This window comes from Labeo rohita, chromosome 13 (assembly GCF_022985175.1).
Source record: "Labeo rohita strain BAU-BD-2019 chromosome 13, IGBB_LRoh.1.0, whole genome shotgun sequence".
Taxonomy (NCBI): Eukaryota; Metazoa; Chordata; class Actinopteri; order Cypriniformes; family Cyprinidae; genus Labeo; species Labeo rohita.
In genome coordinates this window covers 179,354-200,614 of record NC_066881.1, presented here as the reverse complement: position 1 = coordinate 200,614, position 21,261 = coordinate 179,354, and the positions used below count along the sequence as shown (strand labels likewise).

Sequence of the window (21,261 nt, the reverse complement as noted above, 5' to 3'; positions counted from 1 at the left end):
CACCTGACTTCTGCACAACACAACTGATGGTCCCAACCCCATTTATAAGGCAAGAAATCCCACTTATTAAACCTGACAGGGCACACCTGTGAAGTGAAAACCATTTCAGGTGACTACCTCTTGAAGCTCATCAAGAGAATGCCAAGAGTGTGCAAAGCAGTAATCAAAGCAAAAGGTGGCTACTTTGAAGAACCTAGAATATGACATATTTTCAGTTGTTTCACACTTTTTTGTTATGTATATAATTCCACATGTGTTAATTCATAGTTTTGATGCCTTCAGTGTGAATCTGCAATTTTCATAGTCATGAAAATAAAGAAAACTCTTTGAATGAGAAGATGTGTCCAAACTTTTGGTCTGTACTGTATAGCCAGGTAAGTTTCAGTTTAGTTTGCACCAATCCTGGGTTTTAGGTACCACAAAAGTGGCTTGGCTTTTAGCGGCATTCATTGTTATGGTAGCTTACACTCCATGGCTAACCTGGGGCTCAGGATGTGTTCTGGTTTAGAGACCTCAAACAGTCAGATGTGAGCAAAGTGACACATGTTTGACACAAAATGTCACTCGCCCAGTTTATCTTGCTCCAAATTAAAGGTTACTAGTACTAAAAAAATTTTTTTTTAAAAAAGTCTGGGTTTAATGTTAATTCATTTTATATGATTTCTATTATTAATCCATTACACACAAGTAATTTTAGTTTAACAGTTATTATAAATCATACAGATTGTATGTAATATAAATAAGTTGTGGAAACAATAGATAAAGCTTGTTACCTTACATATTCAAGTCTACAGTATATTGCTGTATATTTTCAACTATATAAACTAACGTCATACGTTTTACCTGTGGCTTTGTAACCCAGTCTGTTAGGCCGATTGTTACACACTGATAGAGCAAGATCATTTATTTTATTTGTCCTCTTTCATGTAGCTCTGAATTTGTTCAGCTACCGTCACGGCACAGGCCCCTGATCTTCTTGACTGCACTGTCTGCTGTCGCCTGCTTTCAAGGCGAGGCGTTTGCCATCTCAAACCGGGTTACTGATGAATCATATGGGTCATGACAACTGTCTCTGTCTCACTGAATGAAAGGCTTCAGCGTGGATATGTCCACATTTTTAACTGTGGTCGTATTTGAGTATGGTCTCTGTAGTTTTACTCAAGCGCATGATTTGTGTCTGGTCTTCCTTTGCTTCAGCTCAGTTCACACTGGAAGGCTCTTCTCGCTCCGACGCGGGAGGTGGCGTTGCGCGGCCAAATCAGCCGGCGTGCAACCCAGCGAAGAAGGAGAAGAAGTGTCCGCGGGTGTGACGCCCGCAGTGACGCCATCGGTTGCTATGGTTGCAGATTATGTTGCACACATCCGGGCTGGCCGCGGCTCGTGCGCTCCTGTTTGTTTTTAACATCCTTCTCTCCACAGGAGCGGAATAACGCGTCCAGCGATGAGCTCACCTCTCCAGTGATCATGGCCGATGACAGCGAGTGGGTGCTGGAGAGCATCGCGGGCTACCTGAGCAGCCCGGACTGGCTCATCCCACTGGCCGACTTCATGGAGAACAAATGCTCAGGTATTGAACACGGTCAGGACGCGGCGCGCAGTCGACAACGCTGCGGATCCGTGCGCATTTCAGCTTCTTCATTCATAAACGTCAGTGTACACATTAAGCATGTGTATTGTTCATATGTGCTTTCAGTGTTTGATGATGAGGATGAGAATAAGCTGACGTACACGGAGATCCATCAGCAGTACAAGCAACTGGTGAGAGCCGCTCTGACGCGCGTTCAGTGTCCGCTGGAGAATATAATGCGCTGTTCTGACTTGTTGTGATTGACATGTGCTCTCGAGGTGGAGCGGCTGCTGGAGAACTACATGCAGGAGGTGGGCATCAGTGAGCAGCAGTTTCTGCACGCCTGCTCCTCTTTCAGCAAGTCTAAGACTCTACAGGTAAGAGGCCGAATGAAACGCGTGAAATCACGTCTCCGTTTGAGCTTCTCCGCATTGCTTTTTTTTTTTTTTTTGCTCTGTGTTCAGGGCTGAGTTTGTTATCCTCCACGTTGACGCCAAGGATGTCTTCAGCTTCACAAAATACTTTATTTCTGTTGTTTGCTATGGAAGCATCATGGCCTGAAGCAGCAGCTTTTGGAATGAGAAAAGCTTGAGTGTTGAGTGAGTCAATGTCGCTGTGACACAGTTGATGGAGATTAGTTAACTGGGTTAGTGAGACAGAGCGCAGCCCAGTTCACATGTGAGATTGACCTGGGCCGCAAACAGACCTAGAAACTACTGCTGATTGCAGCTACTAGGTTTTTTTTTTTTTTTTCTTACTGAAGTAATTAGTTATTTGCTTTAAGTATTCAGCAAGCATCCACACTTTTGCTCTGAGAGACACAACTGAACACATCAATTTAGAGGGTTTGCGCTGATGTCACGATTTGGTCAGTTACCCAGATATCTGTATAAATCATGCAGATTAGTAAGCAGGAAAGGGTGCAGCATTTTGACTAACCAAAGTTAATAGGTGGTAAAGATATGTATGAGCTGTATTAATGAAGTTTTAGCTTAATATTTCACCTTTCCTGACTGGAAATGATAAGAACAAAGACGAATGTTGTCAAGATTCTTGGCCTGAAAATCCTGGTTTTGTTTGGCCAACCACGAACTTTGATTTGTTTTAATTGTATGATTTCATTTGGTTTGTTGGCATTGTTTATGTTGATTGGCGCCAGTACGGCCAATTGATGACATGACGTGATAACACGTTATTTTTTGTCTCTTCCCACATGACACTTTGCACAATGTTATTTCACCTTTTTTATGTTTACGTCTCATCTTCTGTGAGGGGTGGTGAACTCCGGTGCTGGAGAGCCGCAGTCCTGCAGCGTTCAGCTCTAATCCTAATAAAACACACCTGCCTGTAGCTTCCTAGTCACCATTCAGACCTTGATTAGCTTGTTCAGGTGTGTTTGATTAGGGTTGAAGCAAAACTCTGCAGGGTTGCGGCGCTCCAGCACCACGTTCGCCACCTCCGTCTTATATCCTTTTCACCTTCTCATTAAATTGAGAATGAAACAAAATTTGGAACACATGTATCACCTGGAATTATTTCTCTTATATTCTCTTATTTCTCAGCTCAGATAGATTTTACTTTCCTTTGCAGTCCATATTAAATCTTGAGTTGTGAGGACGCTCTACTAGAACTAAGGGTGCGTTTCCCAAAAGCAGCTATGGTCACTAATTCTGTTGTTATGGAGTTCAGTGGAACTTGTGACCATATTTAGCTAACAATGCTTTTGGGAAACGCACCCCTGGACACTCTCTTTTTGTTACTGATGCTGTTGATTTTCAGTGGGTTTTCATAAGTTCACAGAGTTGTGTGGAAGATCAGCCTTATTATCCTACAGTCGCTAGATCTCTCTGTCAGAGTTCAGCTGACTGAACATTATCCAGTTACAATAACGCACCTAATACTGACAGTGTCGTTTGTGCAGCACTCTTCATTCATGTGTGTGTGGGTTTGGTTCTGCACGTAGACAGTAGGCAAAACGGCGTGCCGTCATCATATGAGGTTCCAGCTCTTGTCAATGAGGCTGACTGTGTTTTCTTGTTCAATCAGGCTGTTTTCCAGCCAGTTCTCGCTACAGACGATTTTCAGATGTTTCGCTCTCTGATGGTCCAGAAGAACATGGAGCTTCAGCTGCAGGCTCTGCACGTCATCAAAGAGAGAAACGGTATTCAACGCCTCCAGATTTACAAACAAACATGTGTAGAGCTCATAGTACCTGACTCTCCCGCTGTGTTTATTAATGTATGTTCACTTGTGCATGCTTGAGCATCAACGTGTGTGATTAATCAAACTTCATTACATTTCTTACATTTATTATATTGTCTTTGTCTCTCTCATGTAAAACCAGCTCCTGTTTTTAGTAGATGACAGAGAAAATATGGAAGCCTGTTCTGCCATGAGATTAAATAAATAAATAATTACTTTTTTCTTGCAGTTTTGAATGTCTCCCTAAATTCTGAGAACAAAAGTTGAGAACAGTCATAATTATCTTTATTTTTAATTCTGTGGTGAAAACAACAACAAAAAAATGTGATATGTAAACTGCAAGAGTGTGATTTGCAAGAAAAAAAAGTCCGAATTCTGATTTTATGTTTTATTATTTGGAATTCAGAGAGAAAAAAGTGTCAGAATTGTGACTTTTTATTATTATTTTTTTTAATCCCATAGCTTTCATAAAAGAGAGTCTGTTAATGTCTAGTTTGTTTCTAAATTCAAACCCAGACTGGATGTTTCATTGAAACAAGTGAAACACTAATGTGTGCACTAACGCTGTAGATTACATGTGTATGATGATGTTTATTACTACTGTTATTAAAATGATTTATTCAGATGTTTCTTAATGCTGATCTGCATCATGTGTGTGTGGTGTGTGTTTCAGGCGGGCTGCCCGAGTGCCTGACAGACGGCGCGGATGTCATGAGTGAACTCGAGCAGCAGGAAATGAAGATTCTTCAGGAGGTTCTCAGGTAATTTCACCTCATTACCCGCGCTGACATCAGACGCTTATATAACGAGCAGGGTTTCCCGAGCGCTCCGTCTCCGACAGACATCCGTGACGGCACAACTCACCCTTCAGAGGATGTTATATGCATCCTTTCATAAACGTGGCTAGTTCATTTTGTGATTCAGTCATAAACTTTGATCACAAATGTGTTCCAGGACTGCTGTGTTACAAAACCTTTAAAATGATCTGCAGAATTGCAGAATAAGTAGTTAAGAAATAATTTACAACAAAATTCAGATGCGTCCCAGTTAATGAAGCCCTTACTGCGAGGTTACCTCAACTTGTAAAGGGATTGATAGCGTTCAGAGTAAGCCAAGTATATAAAGCCACTGTGAGAACACTGACAGTTAAGCAGCTTAACGTCCCACCAAAAAAGAACGGCGTGATATTCTTAGCGTGCCGAGATACCGTCCCAGCGCCGCCCGGCCGCTCTCTACGCCGGCCGGTTTCACAGGCGCATGACAGTGGATCAGCGCGGGTCTGTCCTGAAGTTTCTGTTTCTATTAATTAAGATGCTAACGTTAATGAATGCCATTAAGAGATCAGGGTTAGCTACAGATCACATTGCTCAGGACCAAACCAAACCTGGATTTAGAGCCTCCTCTCACTTGGATTTGTGACAATGGACTGGAGGAATGGAGAAGAGATCGGAAAGAACTCATCATTCTAAACCTGTATGATTTTGAAGACTGTATGAATTTGCAACATAAATATGCAACATTAATGCAACATAAAAACAACAAAAAGGTGGTAAACTCTATGGGATTTTATTTCATGTTCTCTGAAGTCTTGTGATAGCTGTGTAATGAACTTAAATGTTTAGCTTTTTGTTTTGTTTTGTCTTTTTTTTTTTTTTTTTTTTTCCTTTTTGGAGCTCAACTGCTTCATTCACTTTCTTAGCGATTACACTCCAGCAGTCCGGTACTTTTGCTAAGCTATTTCACACGTCACAAACCTGGCTCGCCTTCATCTCATAGCGATCGGCTACTGCTTAGTGTTTTCACATCTAATTTTCAGAAGCAGCAGCACGTAATTAAAAAAGAGCTTGGTATGTCATTTCAGTGAAAGCAATTCTATCTCATTGGATTTTCGATCAGTAGGCTGTGTAATGTTGGGGAGTTTTGTAAAGTTCAGTGGATTTACCCGTCGGTGTGTTCCAGTGCATTTGTTCAGCAGATATCCCGTGCTCCCTGCGTAGAGAGCAGTGAACACCGTTTAGGGACCCTGTCTGTCGTGCTAAGCAGCTTGTTAACTGCGTTACACTACTAATAATACTATGCTTAACTCTTCGGGTAGGTGAAGGTATTGCAGTATCAGCTGTGTTGTATTATTCGTGTATCTGCAGGAGGTCAAAGGAGGAGTATGATCTGGAGATGGCGCACAGGATACAGGAGAAAGAGGAGCAGGCCTCCACATCCAGCAGTCTGTCTGAAACTCCTCTGTGTGAATCTGTGAGCCAGCAAACCAATATCACCGTTTATTTCAGTCTGAATCACTGGGATTTTTCTGTGTTCTTCCCAGTAAAATACTACGAAATAAGTTGTAACACTGCTCAAGTTTTAGATCACATGGAAAATCTGTTCAGGGTTGGAGTACGGGGCTTATTTCACAACCAGCTAACAATAAATATTATCAGATAGTTATTTTTCTGTGTTCTTCCCAGTAAAATAGAAACTATTCCTAGCCTAACTAATAACACTGCTAAAAATTTAGATCACATGGAAAATTTACTGTTCAGGGTATTTATTTATTTTTTTTTGTAAAGGGCTCAATAAAATAAAGTGAACCAGCTGATCACTAGAAGGTTTCAGACAGGCCGGTTTGATTCACCCGCCCTGAGCCATACGTAGAGCCGCTGGAGTGTTTTGACAATACTAGCATGTTCTGACTATGCAAGTTTAAGGGTGTGTTCACACTTGTCATGTATTTCCGTATTCATGTCAAAAATGCCAGTGTGAACGCTAAGCGGATCATTTTCCTTTTTGGTCCGGAATAAATGAACTGAATTACAGTAGTGTGAACATGTGCTAAATCACCATTACAGATGCTTTACTTGATGTTTTGATGACAGTAGTGTTGCTGCTAGAGAAAATGAGGGTGACATATTGAACGTTTAATTGTAATCCATGTATTCCGGTATCTTTTAAAGGTGAAGTCCACTTCCAGAACAACAGTTTACAGATAATTTACTCATCCTTGTCATCCAAGATGTTCATGTCTTTCTTTCTTCAGTCATAAAGAAATGGTGTTTTTTGAGGAAAACATTTGAGCATTTTTCTCCATATAATGGACTGATAGTTTGTACTTCCAAAATGCAGTTTAAATGCAGCTAAACGATCACAGCTGAGGAAGAAGAGTCTTATCTAGCGAAACGATTGGTTATTTTCTTTAAAAAATACAATTTATATACTTTTTAATGTCAGACGCTCATGTTCTGATGTGTCTCGCATGAGTCTGCTGCTCTTGATGGCTTAAGTGTTTCTGCTGTCCACAGACCAACGGCACGACAGACGCTAAAGAGCTGAAGTTAAAGGAGTCTGATTCTGCAGCCGTCAGGAGTTCAGCTACAGCCACACCGTCATGTGAGTGTGTGTGATCACATCTGTCATCTCAAGTCAAGTCAAGTCGAGCTTCACTGTCATTCCGCTACATGTGTGGACATACAGTGGAACGAAATGTCGTGTCTCGCAGGATAAATAAACATAAATATGAACAAACATACACTAGATGTAGAAACAATTTTTTAAACCTATACATGTAACTATACAGATACTATAAATAATTGACTATACATACACACAACTTAAGGCAGACAAGTACTTTACATAATAACTGTGCATGATAATGTGCAGAAGAGGTATTTAAAAGTTAAGAAGCAAATAGTGCAATATGATTTGTGGTGCATTGACAAGTAAACATTTGTTAAGAACAGAACTCACATGTGAAGCACATCTGTTGATGACCGTATGAATAGCCAGGGCAACAGTTAACACTCCCTTACATAGACATTTTTTTTAATTAATTTTATTTAGTTTACTTTTTTAAGTTAAGAAATTAAAATAACATTCTTAATGACATTCCTCATATGCAAGGTACCCTTGTGTCACACACAGAAACACAGCTGATTTCAATCTCTGTCAAATCACAATCACAGATAAGTCAGTGTAGATGAGAACTGTCAGCTGTCACATTAAAAATCAATTAACAGCTAATTTCAATTAATATTTTTATGTTGTTGTAATACGAGGGTTTGTTCTGCTCACGCAAGTTACTTAGCAGCATCAGCCGTTCAGAGCAGATATCTGAATGACTTTACAAAAACAACACATATTTAACCAGCGTCAGTGTGCTGTTGTGTGTGTTGTGTGCAGGTAAAAGTAAAGCTCTTCCTGCAGTGAGGGCACCTGTCAAGGGTTCAGTGTGTGCCAACCACACGCCAAACCCAGAGAGCCAGAGAGATGAGGACACACAGAGAGACGCCAGAGCTCTCGCTGTAAGACGCTCACATCACCTGTGACTCCACTGACTTCACACACCTAAACCCCAGGGCCCGGTGCACCGTCTGATCAGTTTATGTCTGCTTTATAATGATCACTTGTGTTGTGCAGATTTAATGTGAACACAGTCAGACTGTCAGTGCTCTAGAACAGTGGTTCTCAATCCTGGTCCTGGGGGCCCCTGCTCTGCACATTTTACATGTCTCCCTTATTTAACACACCAGCTCATTAGGAGAGAGATCCATGAACTGAACTAACGAGCTGATGATCTCAATCAGCTGTGTTAAATAAGGGAAACATGCAACATGTGCAGAGCATATTTCTTTTTTTTTTTTTTTTTTTCCCCAGTAAGTACTGGCTGAATTTTAAAATGGACAGTTTAACACCCCCCCCCTCCCAATCTTTGGTGTGTGTGTAGGATGAGGAGGCGTTACAGCAGCGCTCTGAGTATCTGAAGCAGCAGAGAGACAAACTCCAGGCCCTGAAGAGAGATCAGACACAGAAGAGCCCGGCTGACGCTCTTCCTACGGCCCCGGAGCCCAAACCGTCTGCACAGGTACTCACACTCTCACTGAAATCCTGCTTCAGCTTCAGGACTGTGTATATGTGATGCGAAATAGGAAAACCCATGGTTTTGATGCCATATAAAGCTGGTTCAAGTCCTTTCCAATACTGTTTTTATTCTGTCCATAATTTGAACGTAACAAGAATTTTTGTATGTTTAGATAGTATGAATAATGCAGCCTACCTCATAGTTTACATTTAGAAAAGCGAGTGCAGCGCAACTGTTCTTAAACACTGTGCGTAAAACAGACTGTCATCTTACTCCTCGTCTTTACTAACTTCATCATCTGATCCTTCACCTCTGGATGTGAAATAGTCCATTATAACATCGTTTAGGTCCCTGACATCACCAAAACTGAGCGGATTGAGACAAGTAAGATCGGTTAAGTGAGCAGCTGCAGTACTTTAGACGGCGTTGTTGCGCTCCGCCATCTCACCATATTAAAAAATAAATAAATAAATACACTTTGCGTGTCATAGTTTACACAGGACTGCTGGAGAATGTGCATTGATGCACCTTTACTAAATATGTTACGTGGTTTATTTTGATAGGTTAACTGTTTTTGTGGTGTTTAGGGACGTTGTGCACGATCGCAGCACGTTCTTAACGTAAGAGAAAGACACAGCATTTTTCTGCACTAAACAAGTGAATTTCACCGAGATATTTTCAGAAATGATAGACGAGATGTTATAGAATAATAATTTAATGAAAACCTAATTTTAACAAAAAATTGACATTCAACCCATTTTTCGAATTTCCTGAAAACGTCCCAGCGTGACATCCGACGGGATTTCCCAGATCGCATCACATATATACACACACAGGCCAGCGGAGACACGTCCCTTAAAAACAGCCGTGTGTTTATATTGTGGCTGTGCTGCTCGGCTCTCACACGCGTAGCGACACGTGCTGGAATGTCAAACTCACAGAGGAACCGCTCTCAGTTTCTGTATGTGGGATGATCTGATGGCAGGAAATATCCAGATTTTTCATTTGGACATAATAAAAAATCTTAATTGATGCTGGAAAAGTGAATATGCAAATTTTCTCCCACTGCTTCATTTTGACTGCTCTTACGAAACACTTCTGATATAGTGATTTCAAATGCAGCAGTACTTCGCTACCAAGTTGGTATTGAAATTTCTGCTTTTCTGTAGTACGGGACGTCTTTGGTACCTGCTGAGAAACGGCTGACTGCTTTTTGCAGTGTTAAGAATTGTAGCCAATCACAGACTGTCTGTAGAGCACATGAATGCAATGGCCAATCAGAGGTGTTTAAGTCTGAATCCACTCAGAACCGCTCAAATTATCATGGGCATCAGAAGCATTGTATGTGGGTGGAACACGACCCACCCACTTTTGAAGACCAATGATATTGGACAAGGTGGCCTATTTTTACTTTGTGTAAAAAGACACCGTTAATGAAAATGCACCAGACTACAGAAAATGGCATATACTACAGTCATTTTTTGGGGGGGAGGATCCACCCAAATGTATTTTGCTTACGATGCCCGTGCTTGTTATAGTGTCATTTGGTGAAAATAGCACAAAATACTCTGTTAAATAACCAGTTTTCTGGGGCTTGTTGACAATGTTTTTGTTGATTCCTTATTAATTTTAGGATTCAGTGTGCAAATACACAGAATTCATAATTACGTTTAAATTTTAACAATTAGCAATTAATCTCACCTCATGTGTTTTTGCAGCAGATAACCACTGGATGTCATTCCTTCTTTCATATAATCAGTGTTTCTTTTTCACATTCCAAGGAAATTTCTGTTGAAGAGAAGAAGAAGCTGCAGAAAAGAAAACACCTGGCAGAGAAACTCAAAGAAGAAGTCATCAAGAAATGAAGCTCAAATCTGCGTCTCTGTGATCGTAGAGCAGGAACGGACTAAAGCAGCAACACTTCAGCAGAGAGTTTTACTGCAGCAAAACGAAAGAAAGACGTGGATAAATACAATTTTGTATATGGTTTAATTTATATTTTTTTATGTACCTGTAGTTCTGCCAACCTAACATTAGACGGTGATTTCGCATTACTTTATATAAACACCGACAGCTGCGGCCCTGAGAGATTCATTGTCATTCTGACGTGTCAGTAGCAGCGGTGAATTGCACAGGTTAGAGATGATGGACACTCACACTGGACTTGTGTCGGACATGTTGAACTTGATGTTGACTAATAATAGAGATGTGTGCTCGAATCTCTTTGCATGATCAGTTTATTGACACAGTGACTGCAGTGTTTGTACACCTGTCTGTCTGTCTGTCTGTCTGTTTCTGTTTGTTTGTTTCTGCAATGTGTCAACATTTTTACTTACTGAATAATTGTTATGCATTATGGGACACTCACGTACTATACATATTCTCACATATGCTCATATTTCACTATGTAATTTCATGAAGTGTGGACAGATGTTTTATGAAATTACTAAATAAAGTACCATTTTAGTCATAAGAAAGAAATGTGTTTTTATATGTACTATATACTGTGTGTGGGGGGGTATGTATGTGTATTTATGTTTTCAGTTCTATTTTTGTGTGTGTGTTTTTTTTTTTTTTTTTTTTTTTTTTTGCTAGACTAGTTTATGTAGGCTATGAGTCATTATTGCATTAATGCATTTTTATCGCTGTTATGGAGTAGATTTGGAATCTAACCATTTTAATGAACCACAGAACACTGTTTTAATGGAAACTATGTAGTAAAGTTTAAAAAAAACAAATTTGATTCTGGCTTGAGAAAGCCTGTCAGAGTTAGAAGATTGAATGTTTGAAGCCAGTTATAAAATGTCTTGTTTGAAGGTTTTCAGGCCATGCAGACTATTAGACAGCAAGACAGATAGAGAGATAGAGATGGTAGTTTAACGGTATGTCAATTGATGATCATGATGAGCCACATCAAAATATGGCGGTACAGTGTTTAACACTATTGTGGTAGTGTGTGCCAGAGTCAGTCACGTTTCCACTGTCACTTCCAGGACCTCATCTATTAGTAGAAATGCTCATTCTTTCTAAAGAAATGTGAAACATATTAGGAATTTATTAATATTTTTCTAAATATTTTCACATATGAAATCCCTAATGTAGTATTTTGTGCATTCCTGTTATCAGAAATAAACATAAGCATGCACAGCTGAATACGTCCTATATGAGTGCTCTGTTTAGATGTGAAATAATGACATTTGACCAGTTTGTGTCATGAAATAAAAAAACTGTGAGTGAAGAAAACTGTTTATTATGAATTTTCCTAATAATCCCCATTCACTGAATTGGCTCTATCACTCTCTATAGAGAGTGAATTGAACTGAATTGACTCTATCACTCTCTCTCCTCTCCACCTGTAGCTGGTGTGTGGTGAGCGCACTGGCGCCGTTGTCCTGTGGCTGCCATCGCATCGTCCAAGTGGATGCTGCACACTGGTGGTGGTTGAGGAGAGATCCCCCCATATGATTGTAAAGCTCTTTGGGAGTATAGCAATACACAATGAAAGCGCTATATAAATGCGATCATTCATTCATTCAATTCTCAGAATGTAGAAACAACAGCAGTTCCAGGAAACCTAAATCTAAGAGAGTGATGTCCGAGCTTGTTGAAGCAAGAGTCTGAGAAAGAGAAGTCCAGCCAATGAGGAAAATAAAGTCCGAACAGGACTGGGACACGATCACAGAAAACACTAGGAGCTGTAAGGCTGATGCCATTTGTTTGGGCTGGAGGAGGGCCACCGTCTGAAAATACAAAGAACTCTCACAAGAATCAACATCAGAACTGTTTCACGAACCTAACTTCCTCATTTAAAGAACACACCCCACCATAAGAGACACAAAGATCACACCTGATCACACTTCACCTTTTCTCCTCCTCAATCCCCTACCTGACCTTCCGAACTGAGGACACTACAGAGATCACCAAGGATCATTTAATTCAATCAGTGTTTACAAAAATGTAACAATTCATGTTTGGTGTCGTTTGAAAGGTCTCAGTGTGTCTGGTAAAAAGGTCTCATTCTCTTAACAAAAGGACAAACAGCTATCAAAATGAGAAAATACTGCAAGGAGACTACTCCCAGGTCTTTCACACAAACTACCTCCTGTATGTAAATGAGATACCTATTCCCACAGAAGTCGAAGAGAAATTCTCACCTCGTACTCACAACCCCCAAGTGATATGCTAAAATCCTTGCAATAAACAAACTACACCATTTGGTAACTTTAGGGTTTGTCTGGATATTTAAGGAAAAGTGACAAAGAGTTCAGGGAATCTGTAGCCAGATTTCCTGCGCAATTGCTTTGTGTAGTTCTCGTGATCAGGTAACATCTCTAAATTCTCTCATTTTGATATTATTGAATGTTTGATATAAAATTGATCATTGCTTTTTATTGTTTTGAATTGAACTTTGAATTATTATCTTGATTACCTTGGTCAGCATAAACCATCAAATGACCAGCATAAACCAGCTAAGCACCAGTTTAAACCAGCATCAACACCTACCTAACCAGCATCCCAGCATCAAAACATAGCTACCAGCATATGCTGTTTTTTTCACCAGGGTGAGCACCTGATTAGGAAGCAAGGTTGGCAGACGCAGCAGACAACCACACAGAACACACAACACACACAGAGGAATAAGCACACCCATGAACCGTGACAGTACCCCTCCAAGAGAACTTACCTGGCTAAATACGCTTAGCTGAACAGACAGGTAGATTGTGGCGGTGGGGGAACCAGGACAGGCAGATTAATAGCAGAACGAAATACGGGCTTTAATTTAGAAACATGAAATATGGGATGAACTCTCCTGTACTTTGGAGGAAGTTTGAGGCGGACTGACAGTAAACGGGCCAATGAATTTGGGAGCAAGTTTATTACAAAACCACACTTTTTGACCAACGACGTGGGCGGGGGGCTTCGACCGGTGGCGATCAGCCTGAGCCTTGGAGCGTGCCCCCACCTAAAGGAGATACAGGCCCAAAGCTGATACTGGTAAAGAGTTACGTGTGTACTCAACCCATGAGAGCTGCTGCCCCCAGGAGGATGGATTCTGTGAAACCAAACATTGTAAAACACGTTCTAGGTCTTGGTTGGCTCTCTCTGTCTGACCATTACTCTGGATGGAATCCAGAAGAAAGACAGTCACCCCTAATAAATGACAAAATTTCTTTCAAAATTTGGAAACAAGCTGAGGCCCCCTGTCAGAGACCACGTCCATCAGGAGGCCATGAATGTGAAAAACGTGGTCAGTGACAGCAACCGCTGTTTCTCTGGCTGATGGCAGTTTCGGCAGTGGGATGTAATGGGTTGCTTTCGAGAACCGGTCCACCACAGTCAAAACCACCATGTTGCCCTGAGAGGGCAGGAGACCTGTAACAAATCTAGCAAGATATGGGACCAGGGTCTTGAAGGAACTAACAATGACTGGAGGAGTCCCGCAGAGGGTCGACTGGAAGTCTTAGAAATAGCACAGACAGAGCAAGCCTAAACAAAAAGTCGTATGTCATGAGCCATAGATGGCCACTAGAACCACTGCTTTATAAGAAATGTAGAACGACTCACTCCAGGATGACAAGCCAGTTTGGCAGAATGACAACATCGAATGACTGTCAGACCGTAAACTCTCAGGTACAAACAAAAAATCCGGTAGGCATCCGGGTGGTGGCATTACTCCTTCAGAGGCCGTGCGGACCTTTGATTCAATCACCCAAGACGCCACAGAGATGACCACCTTCTGTGGTAAAATGGACTCGGGAGAAGACGAGCGCTCAGAATGGTCAAACATACGGGATAACGCATCAGACATGACGTTTTTAGATCCCAGACGGTATGAAATAGAAAAATCTAAATGACCAAAAAATAAAGCCCACCGAGCCTGCCTAGAGTTTAATCTTTTGGCAGATTTGATGTATTCCAAATTCTTATGGTGGGTCCAGACGATAAAAGGAACCCCTGAACCTTCTAACCAGTGATGACAACTTGAATGCCAGCAGCTACCAATATCGTAGTTGTGTTCGGCTGGAGATAAACTGTGAGAGAAAAACACACAAGGATGCATCTTGCCATGCAAGCGTGCTGGGACCAGACCGCATCAACTCCCTCTTCTGAAGCATCAACCTCCACCTGTAGTACCATAGTTTGCAAACGTGCCATCAGGTGCGTTAGACCACCTGAATGCAGACTTGGTGGAGGTTAAGGCAGTCAGAGGAGAAGCTAGCTGGATAAAATTGCAGATAAAACACCGGTAAAAATTGGAAAAGCACAGAAACCTCTGTAGGGCCTTACGGGAATCTGGGATTGGCCAATCCACCACAGCCTTAACTTTGTCGGGGTCCATGCGCACTCCCTCGGCCAACACGAAAAAAAGGCCCAAAAGGGAACTGACTGTGTGTGGAAAATGCATTTCTCCACCTTGACATAAAGCCCATTCTATAACAGCCTCTGAAGCACTTGCCTGATGTGCTGAACATGTTCCTGGAGAGAGTGAGAAAAAATCAATTTGTCATCCATGTAGACATAAATGAACTGATCGACCATATCTCTCAAAACGTGTTTGACGAGTGCCTGGAAGACCGCGGGAGCATTCGAAAGGCCGAACAGAAGAACAAGATATTCAAAGAAAGACGCAGTGTTTACAAATGTGACGATGAGCGTTTATTAGGATCAGCTAAATGCTAGATTTTCAAAAGTATGTGAAATATTTAACATTTCCGACATAGAATCTTTAATAGATGTCCAAGAGTTTTACATACCGGTCTGTTATTGTGGGGACATTTCCGTGCCCCTAAACATGAGGTGGCAAAAAATGAAAAACTAGATCGGTTGCGTAAGCTGTCAGTCATATGGCTTCTTGGGCGGGCCTTGGCCATTCAAAGCGGCCATGGTTCCCAGACCTTCTGCTGTCAGTCTGAAGGTCTGTTTATGCGAGACTAATCAGAGCACAGTTCATGCATGGAGCTCTCTTCTAACAAGTTGGATATCTGAATAAGGTGTTTTATATGAGAGAAACATGCAAAATATGCTGAGCGGTGGTTCAGGAGGATTGGAATTGAGAACCACTGTGCTAGATGTTGGATGGATGTGCATGGATGTCCATTCAGACATAAGGATTAAACACTGGGTAAAGGGACTTACATTCTGCATTTCTATTCAACCTGAAAGCTCTTTCACACCAGTAAACCTGCAAACCAGATCTGTATATATCTGAATATATGAATGTTAAGATTTGATCACAGAGAAATTTACAATATACAAGCTATGTAAATATACAACATTCAAATATACAAAAGCAGATATTTATAATATACCTGTGAATAAACACAGGGAGAAGCACTGTTGTCCACGGAGATAGCAACAGCGACTGCGCGTAAGTGTTTGCTTAATACACTATTGCCATAGGTATTGTTTAAATTATTAAGTAGTGCTAGAAAGTATTTTTTCGTTCTCTGCCTATTTGTAGTGTTGTTGTTTCGTTTTAATTAGCACTGTCGATTGCACTTATTGAAATTAGTATTGCTGAAATCCTGCGGGCACTTAAGTGCGAAGCATCTCGCTCTTAGTTTCGATTCGAGGCATTTGCATAGATATAGACTTTGGGCTTAAGTCAGGAGGCGTGTCCAGCTGTTACCACTCGAATTCCATTCGCTTGTGTATATAATCATTATCTGTGAGCTGACGCGGAAGCATCAGCGGAAGCGTTCAGCCGCCGTGTGAAGACCGACGAGGGTAAAGACCTGCGACTTTTTCCTGCGTGACTTTAACCGAGCAACGAAACTGACAACGCACTTAGGTACTCTTCTAACTTTCCCTTCATACACTCGCTGCTTGCACCCTCTTTCCACCTCTATCATGTGCTTTCAATACATTCCGGTTATCACCACACAACGCCCTAACATCACACGCAGACGTCGACGCAATCTCACTAACCTTCGCCCTATCGTCACCTCCTCCACTGATACTTTCTCGTTTACTGTCGGCCTCTGGAATTGCCAGTCAGCTGTTAACAAAGCAGATTTCATTACCGCTTTTTCCACACATTCGACACTTAGTATCCTGGGCTTGACTGAGACCTGGATTCGTCCAGAAGACTCAGCAACCCCCCGCTGCTCTGTCCAATAATTTCTCATTCTCTCACACCCCTCGTCACACTGGGAGGGGTGGGGGGGTACTGGAATACTTATTTCTAATAAATGGAAATTCTTTAACCACTCTCTGCTATGCAACTTTAACTCTTTCGAATCTCATGCGATCCCACTAACAGCTCCAACTAAATTCCACATTGTGGTCATTTACCGCCCTCCTGGTCAACTGGGCACATTCCTAGATGAGCTGGATGGGCTGCTATCCTCATTCCAAGAGGATGGCACTCCACTTCTAGTCTTTGGTGATTTTAACATTCATCTGGACAAGCCTTATGCTGCACTCCTAGCTTCATTTGATTTCAAACGCCTTGTTACCACAAGCACTCACAAATCGGGCAACCACCTAGACCTAATTTACACACGCAATTGCGTCGCAGACAACACTTTGGTTAAACCCCTACACATCTCTGACCATTTCTTCATTACTTGTAACTTACACATTACTGCCAGTACACCTCCAACCCCTCTACCTGTTACTTTCAGACGAAACCTACGCTCCCTTTCACCCTCCCATCTTTCCTCTGTAGTGTCCTCCTCTCTTCCCTCTACAACCCTTTTCTCATCTCTAGAAGTTAATACAGCCACTGACACCTTATGCTCTACTTTAACCTCTTGCCTAGACGCTATATGTCCTCTCTCTTCCAGGCCAGCACGGGCCACCCCTCCTAACCCCTGGCTATCCAATGTTCTCCGCGAACATCGCTCCAAACTTAGGGCAGCTGAGAAAAAATGGCGCAAATCTAAAGATCCTTCTGACTTGAGTATGTATCAGTCTTTGCTTTCATCCTTCTCTGCTCAAGTCCATGCTGCCAAATCCTCATACTTCCACATCAAAATCAACAATGCTCCAGACACACGTAACCTCTTCAAAACATTCAATTCGCTCCTCTGCCCTCCCCCACCACCTCCCACCACTTCCCACCACTTCTATAACAGCCGACGATTTCGCCACATTCTTTACTGACAAAACTACAACTATCAGCAGCCAGTTCTTGGCTCCACATGTACAGGAACTAATACCGACAACATCCACAGCTAACACCCCACTCTTCTCCTCCTCTCCCCTCTCTGAGGCAGAAGTATCCAAACCTCTCCTCTCCAGCCATCCTACAACATGCCCACTAGATCCTATCCCCTCTCACCTTCTCCAAGCAATCTCTCCTACACTCTTACCAGCACTTACACACATCATCAACACATCTCTCCTCACAGGCACTTTCCCCACTGCCTTCCAGCAGGCTCGGGTAACCCCACTGCTCAAAAAACCTACATTAAACACTTCACTTATAGATAACTATAGACTGATCTCTCTCCTTCCATTCATAGCAAAAACACTTGAACGAGTCGTTTTTAACCAGGTATCACTGTTTCTCGCGCAGAACAGTTCATTGGATGCTAACCAGTCAGGGTTCAGGAGTGGCCACTCAACTGAAACTGCACTACTGTCAGTCACTGAAGCCTTGCGGATTGCAAAAGCTGATTCCAGATCATCGGTACTCATTTTGCTGGATCTTTCTGCTGCTTTTGACAAAGTCAATCATCAGATCATCCTGTCCACCCTCTCATCACTGGGTATCACAGGGACTCCTCTTCGCTGGTTTGAATCCTATCTCACAGGTAGGTCCTTCAGGGTGGCCTGGGTAGGGGAGGTATCCAAAGCACATCATCTGGCCACTGGGGTTCCTCGGGGATCAGTTCTTGGACCCCTCCTCTTCTCCATTTACACTACATCACTGGGGCCCATCATACAGGCACATGGCTTCTCTTACCACTGCTATGCTGATGACACGCAGCTCTATCTTTCATTTCAACCAGATGATCCAACAGTAGCTGCACGGATCTCAGGCTGCTTGGCGGACATCTCGGAGTGGATGAAAGAACATCATCTACAGCTCAACTTGGCAAAGACTGAGCTCCTTATTTTCCCTGCCACTCCGACTCTACAGCATGATTTGACCATCAATTTAGGTACTTTAACAATTACCCCATCAAGTTCTGCCAGAAATCTTGGTGTTATCTTTGATGACCAGCTGACTTTCAAAGACCACATTGCTAAAACTGCTCGATCTTGCAGGTTTGCCCTACACAACATCAGAAAGATCAGGCCCTTTCTAGCTGAGCAGGCCACACAACTTCTTGTCCAGGCCCTGGTCATCTCCAGGCTGGACTACTGCAATGCTCTTCTAGCCGGTCTTCCCTCATGCACAATCAAACCTTTACAAATGATTCAGAATGCAGCAGCACGACTGGTCTTCAACGAGCCCAAAAGGGCCCATGTCACACCTCTCTTTATCACCCTGCACTGGCTCCCAATTGCAGCTCGCATCAAATTCAAGACACTGATGCTTGCTTATAGAACAACCACAGGCTCGGCGCCCGCCTACCTCCACTCACTGCTACCAATCTACACTCCCTCCAGAACTCTGAGATCCGCCAGTGAGCGACGCCTCATTGTACCATCACAAAGAGGCCCAAAATCACTTTCCAGAACATTCTCTTACACCGTTCCTGGCTGGTGGAATGATCTTCCCACCACTATCCGGAATGCCAACTCCCTAACAACTTTCAAGCAACTGCTGAAAACCCATCTCTTTCGACACTACTTGACTAAAAAAAAAAAAAAAAAAAAAAAAAAAAAAAAATTCCTTTTCTACTCTTTTCCCTTTCTAGCTTGTACTTATTTGAACAAATGCCTGTTATATGGTATTTTGAGCACTTCGTAGGTCGTTTTGCTTCTTTAGGACAAATCGCTTGATGTATTCCCCACCTGTAAGTCACTTTGGATAAAAGCGTCTGCTAAATTAATAAATGTAAATGTAAATGTAAACAAACCAGACAGAATAATAGAGGTAAAGAAAGATAGTGAAGTTAGCTGTGGCCAAAAAAAAATCCAGGTCCATTTATATCCATTTGTTTGTTTATTTATTTAATTAGGGACAACAGACATTATTATCCTCATTAGACCCAGATCACTGCTCGTCCATGCCAGCACAGGCCTCCAAGACTTTGTTTGTTAACAAGATCACAGCTCGTGCCGCCCATTCATCTCTCCACCACTCCTTAGTGCTGATGATGCATTCGAACCAGATTAAAAAAAAAAAAAATCTCCACAAATCTCCATCCCCAATTCATTCATCAAATAAGATCTTCTCATTTCTTTGATGCTCTTGCATAAACTTTCTCATTTGCAACAATAACTCTTGGCACAACACAATGTTGTCTGCATCATCTCAAGGAGTATTAACCTTCTTAGTCTTAGGTCTCACCACAGGTTCAGTCTCAAGATCTTGTACATTCACTGCATGGTGAAATGATTCAGTAAATCCAAATCACCGACCTGAGCTTCTACAGTGACGTCCTCCTCCTCTGAGAACACAATCAGATGAGCTCTGGTAATCCTTTGAGGTCCAGCATGCCCTCTAGTGGTCATTTTGATATGTACAGTTCTTCTTTTCTCACACATTCCATGGAGACTTTCATCCCACTTCTAACACCAGTTGTTGTAGAGATGGTATTAGCAGTGTCTAGGCAGGCAGCAAAATAAAGCAAAATCTCTGATCATTCATTTGATCATTCTCATTTCAAAGTCTTCTATATCACAATCTTCCAGCTGCAAATGGAGTTATTGAGAGATTTCACAGTGTAATGAAAGGTTGTATTTAATCTGCTATTCTGTTTGGGAAGCTATGGAAACCAACAGTAACATAGTTTTTTTTAAAACTTACCATGCTACTCTGCATTCTGCTACTGAATTGTCTCCCTTTGAGTTGCTCTGTGGTAAAAAAAAATGTTCAAATTTCATTTATATAGCTTGCAAGGATGTTACTGTGAGTTAAGTGTCTCAAAAGGTGAAAATATATACAGACTTCTGATGAAGTACAGGTACACTGTAAAAAACAATTTGTTGAGTCAACTTAAAATAATTTGTAACCTGGCTGCCTTAAAATTTTAAGTTCAGTCAACTCAAAAAAAGTTTATTCAACTTGAAATGTTAAAGTATACTAAGTGACAACTTAGATATTTGATTGGAATCAACTAAAAATTTTAAGGCAGCTGGGTTACTTACCCATCTGTTAAGTTTAGCAAGCACAAATATCTAAATTGTTACTTAGTACAACTTAACATTTCAAGTTGAATAAACTTATTTTAGTTAACTGAACTTAAAATTTTAAGGCAGCAGGGCAACAAATTATTTTAAGCTGACTCAATGAATGTTTTTTTTTTACAGTGTATGACCAGAAGGCATGAGCATAATGTTGGACTTTTTACAGTTTCCAGTCTGTCAAACTGTGGGGTATTTTTAATAGTGTAATGCCACCACTAACTTGGTGTGTCAACAGCATTTAGATGTCTTTTATGTACGTCCCCTGTAGCTTGAACAGATCGTGCGGTTCTTCTACTAATATCAAAAGGATTTCTCCACGGAATGATGTTTCCTGCTGAACTTTGTGCACTTGCTTCTACTCCTGTCACCTGCTGACCCCCAAACATTACCATTC

The 21,261-nt window shown here is 41.6% G+C and overlaps 1 protein-coding gene across 1 annotated transcript; it reads left to right on the top strand.

The window, feature by feature from the left end:
• The first annotated feature begins 1,326 nt into the window (after window positions 1-1,326).
• On the top strand, window positions 1,327-11,798 carry cfap36 (cilia and flagella associated protein 36). Its single transcript, XM_051126751.1, is given in 11 exon segments — window positions 1,327-1,567; window positions 1,694-1,758; window positions 1,846-1,944; window positions 3,614-3,728; window positions 4,443-4,530; window positions 5,914-6,043; window positions 6,373-6,414; window positions 7,096-7,150; window positions 7,940-8,061; window positions 8,484-8,621; window positions 10,400-11,798. Coding segments are annotated over 11 exon segments (1,041 nt in total). The 5' UTR covers window positions 1,327-1,464; the 3' UTR covers window positions 10,484-11,798.
• The last annotated feature ends 9,463 nt before the right edge of the window (window positions 11,799-21,261 follow it).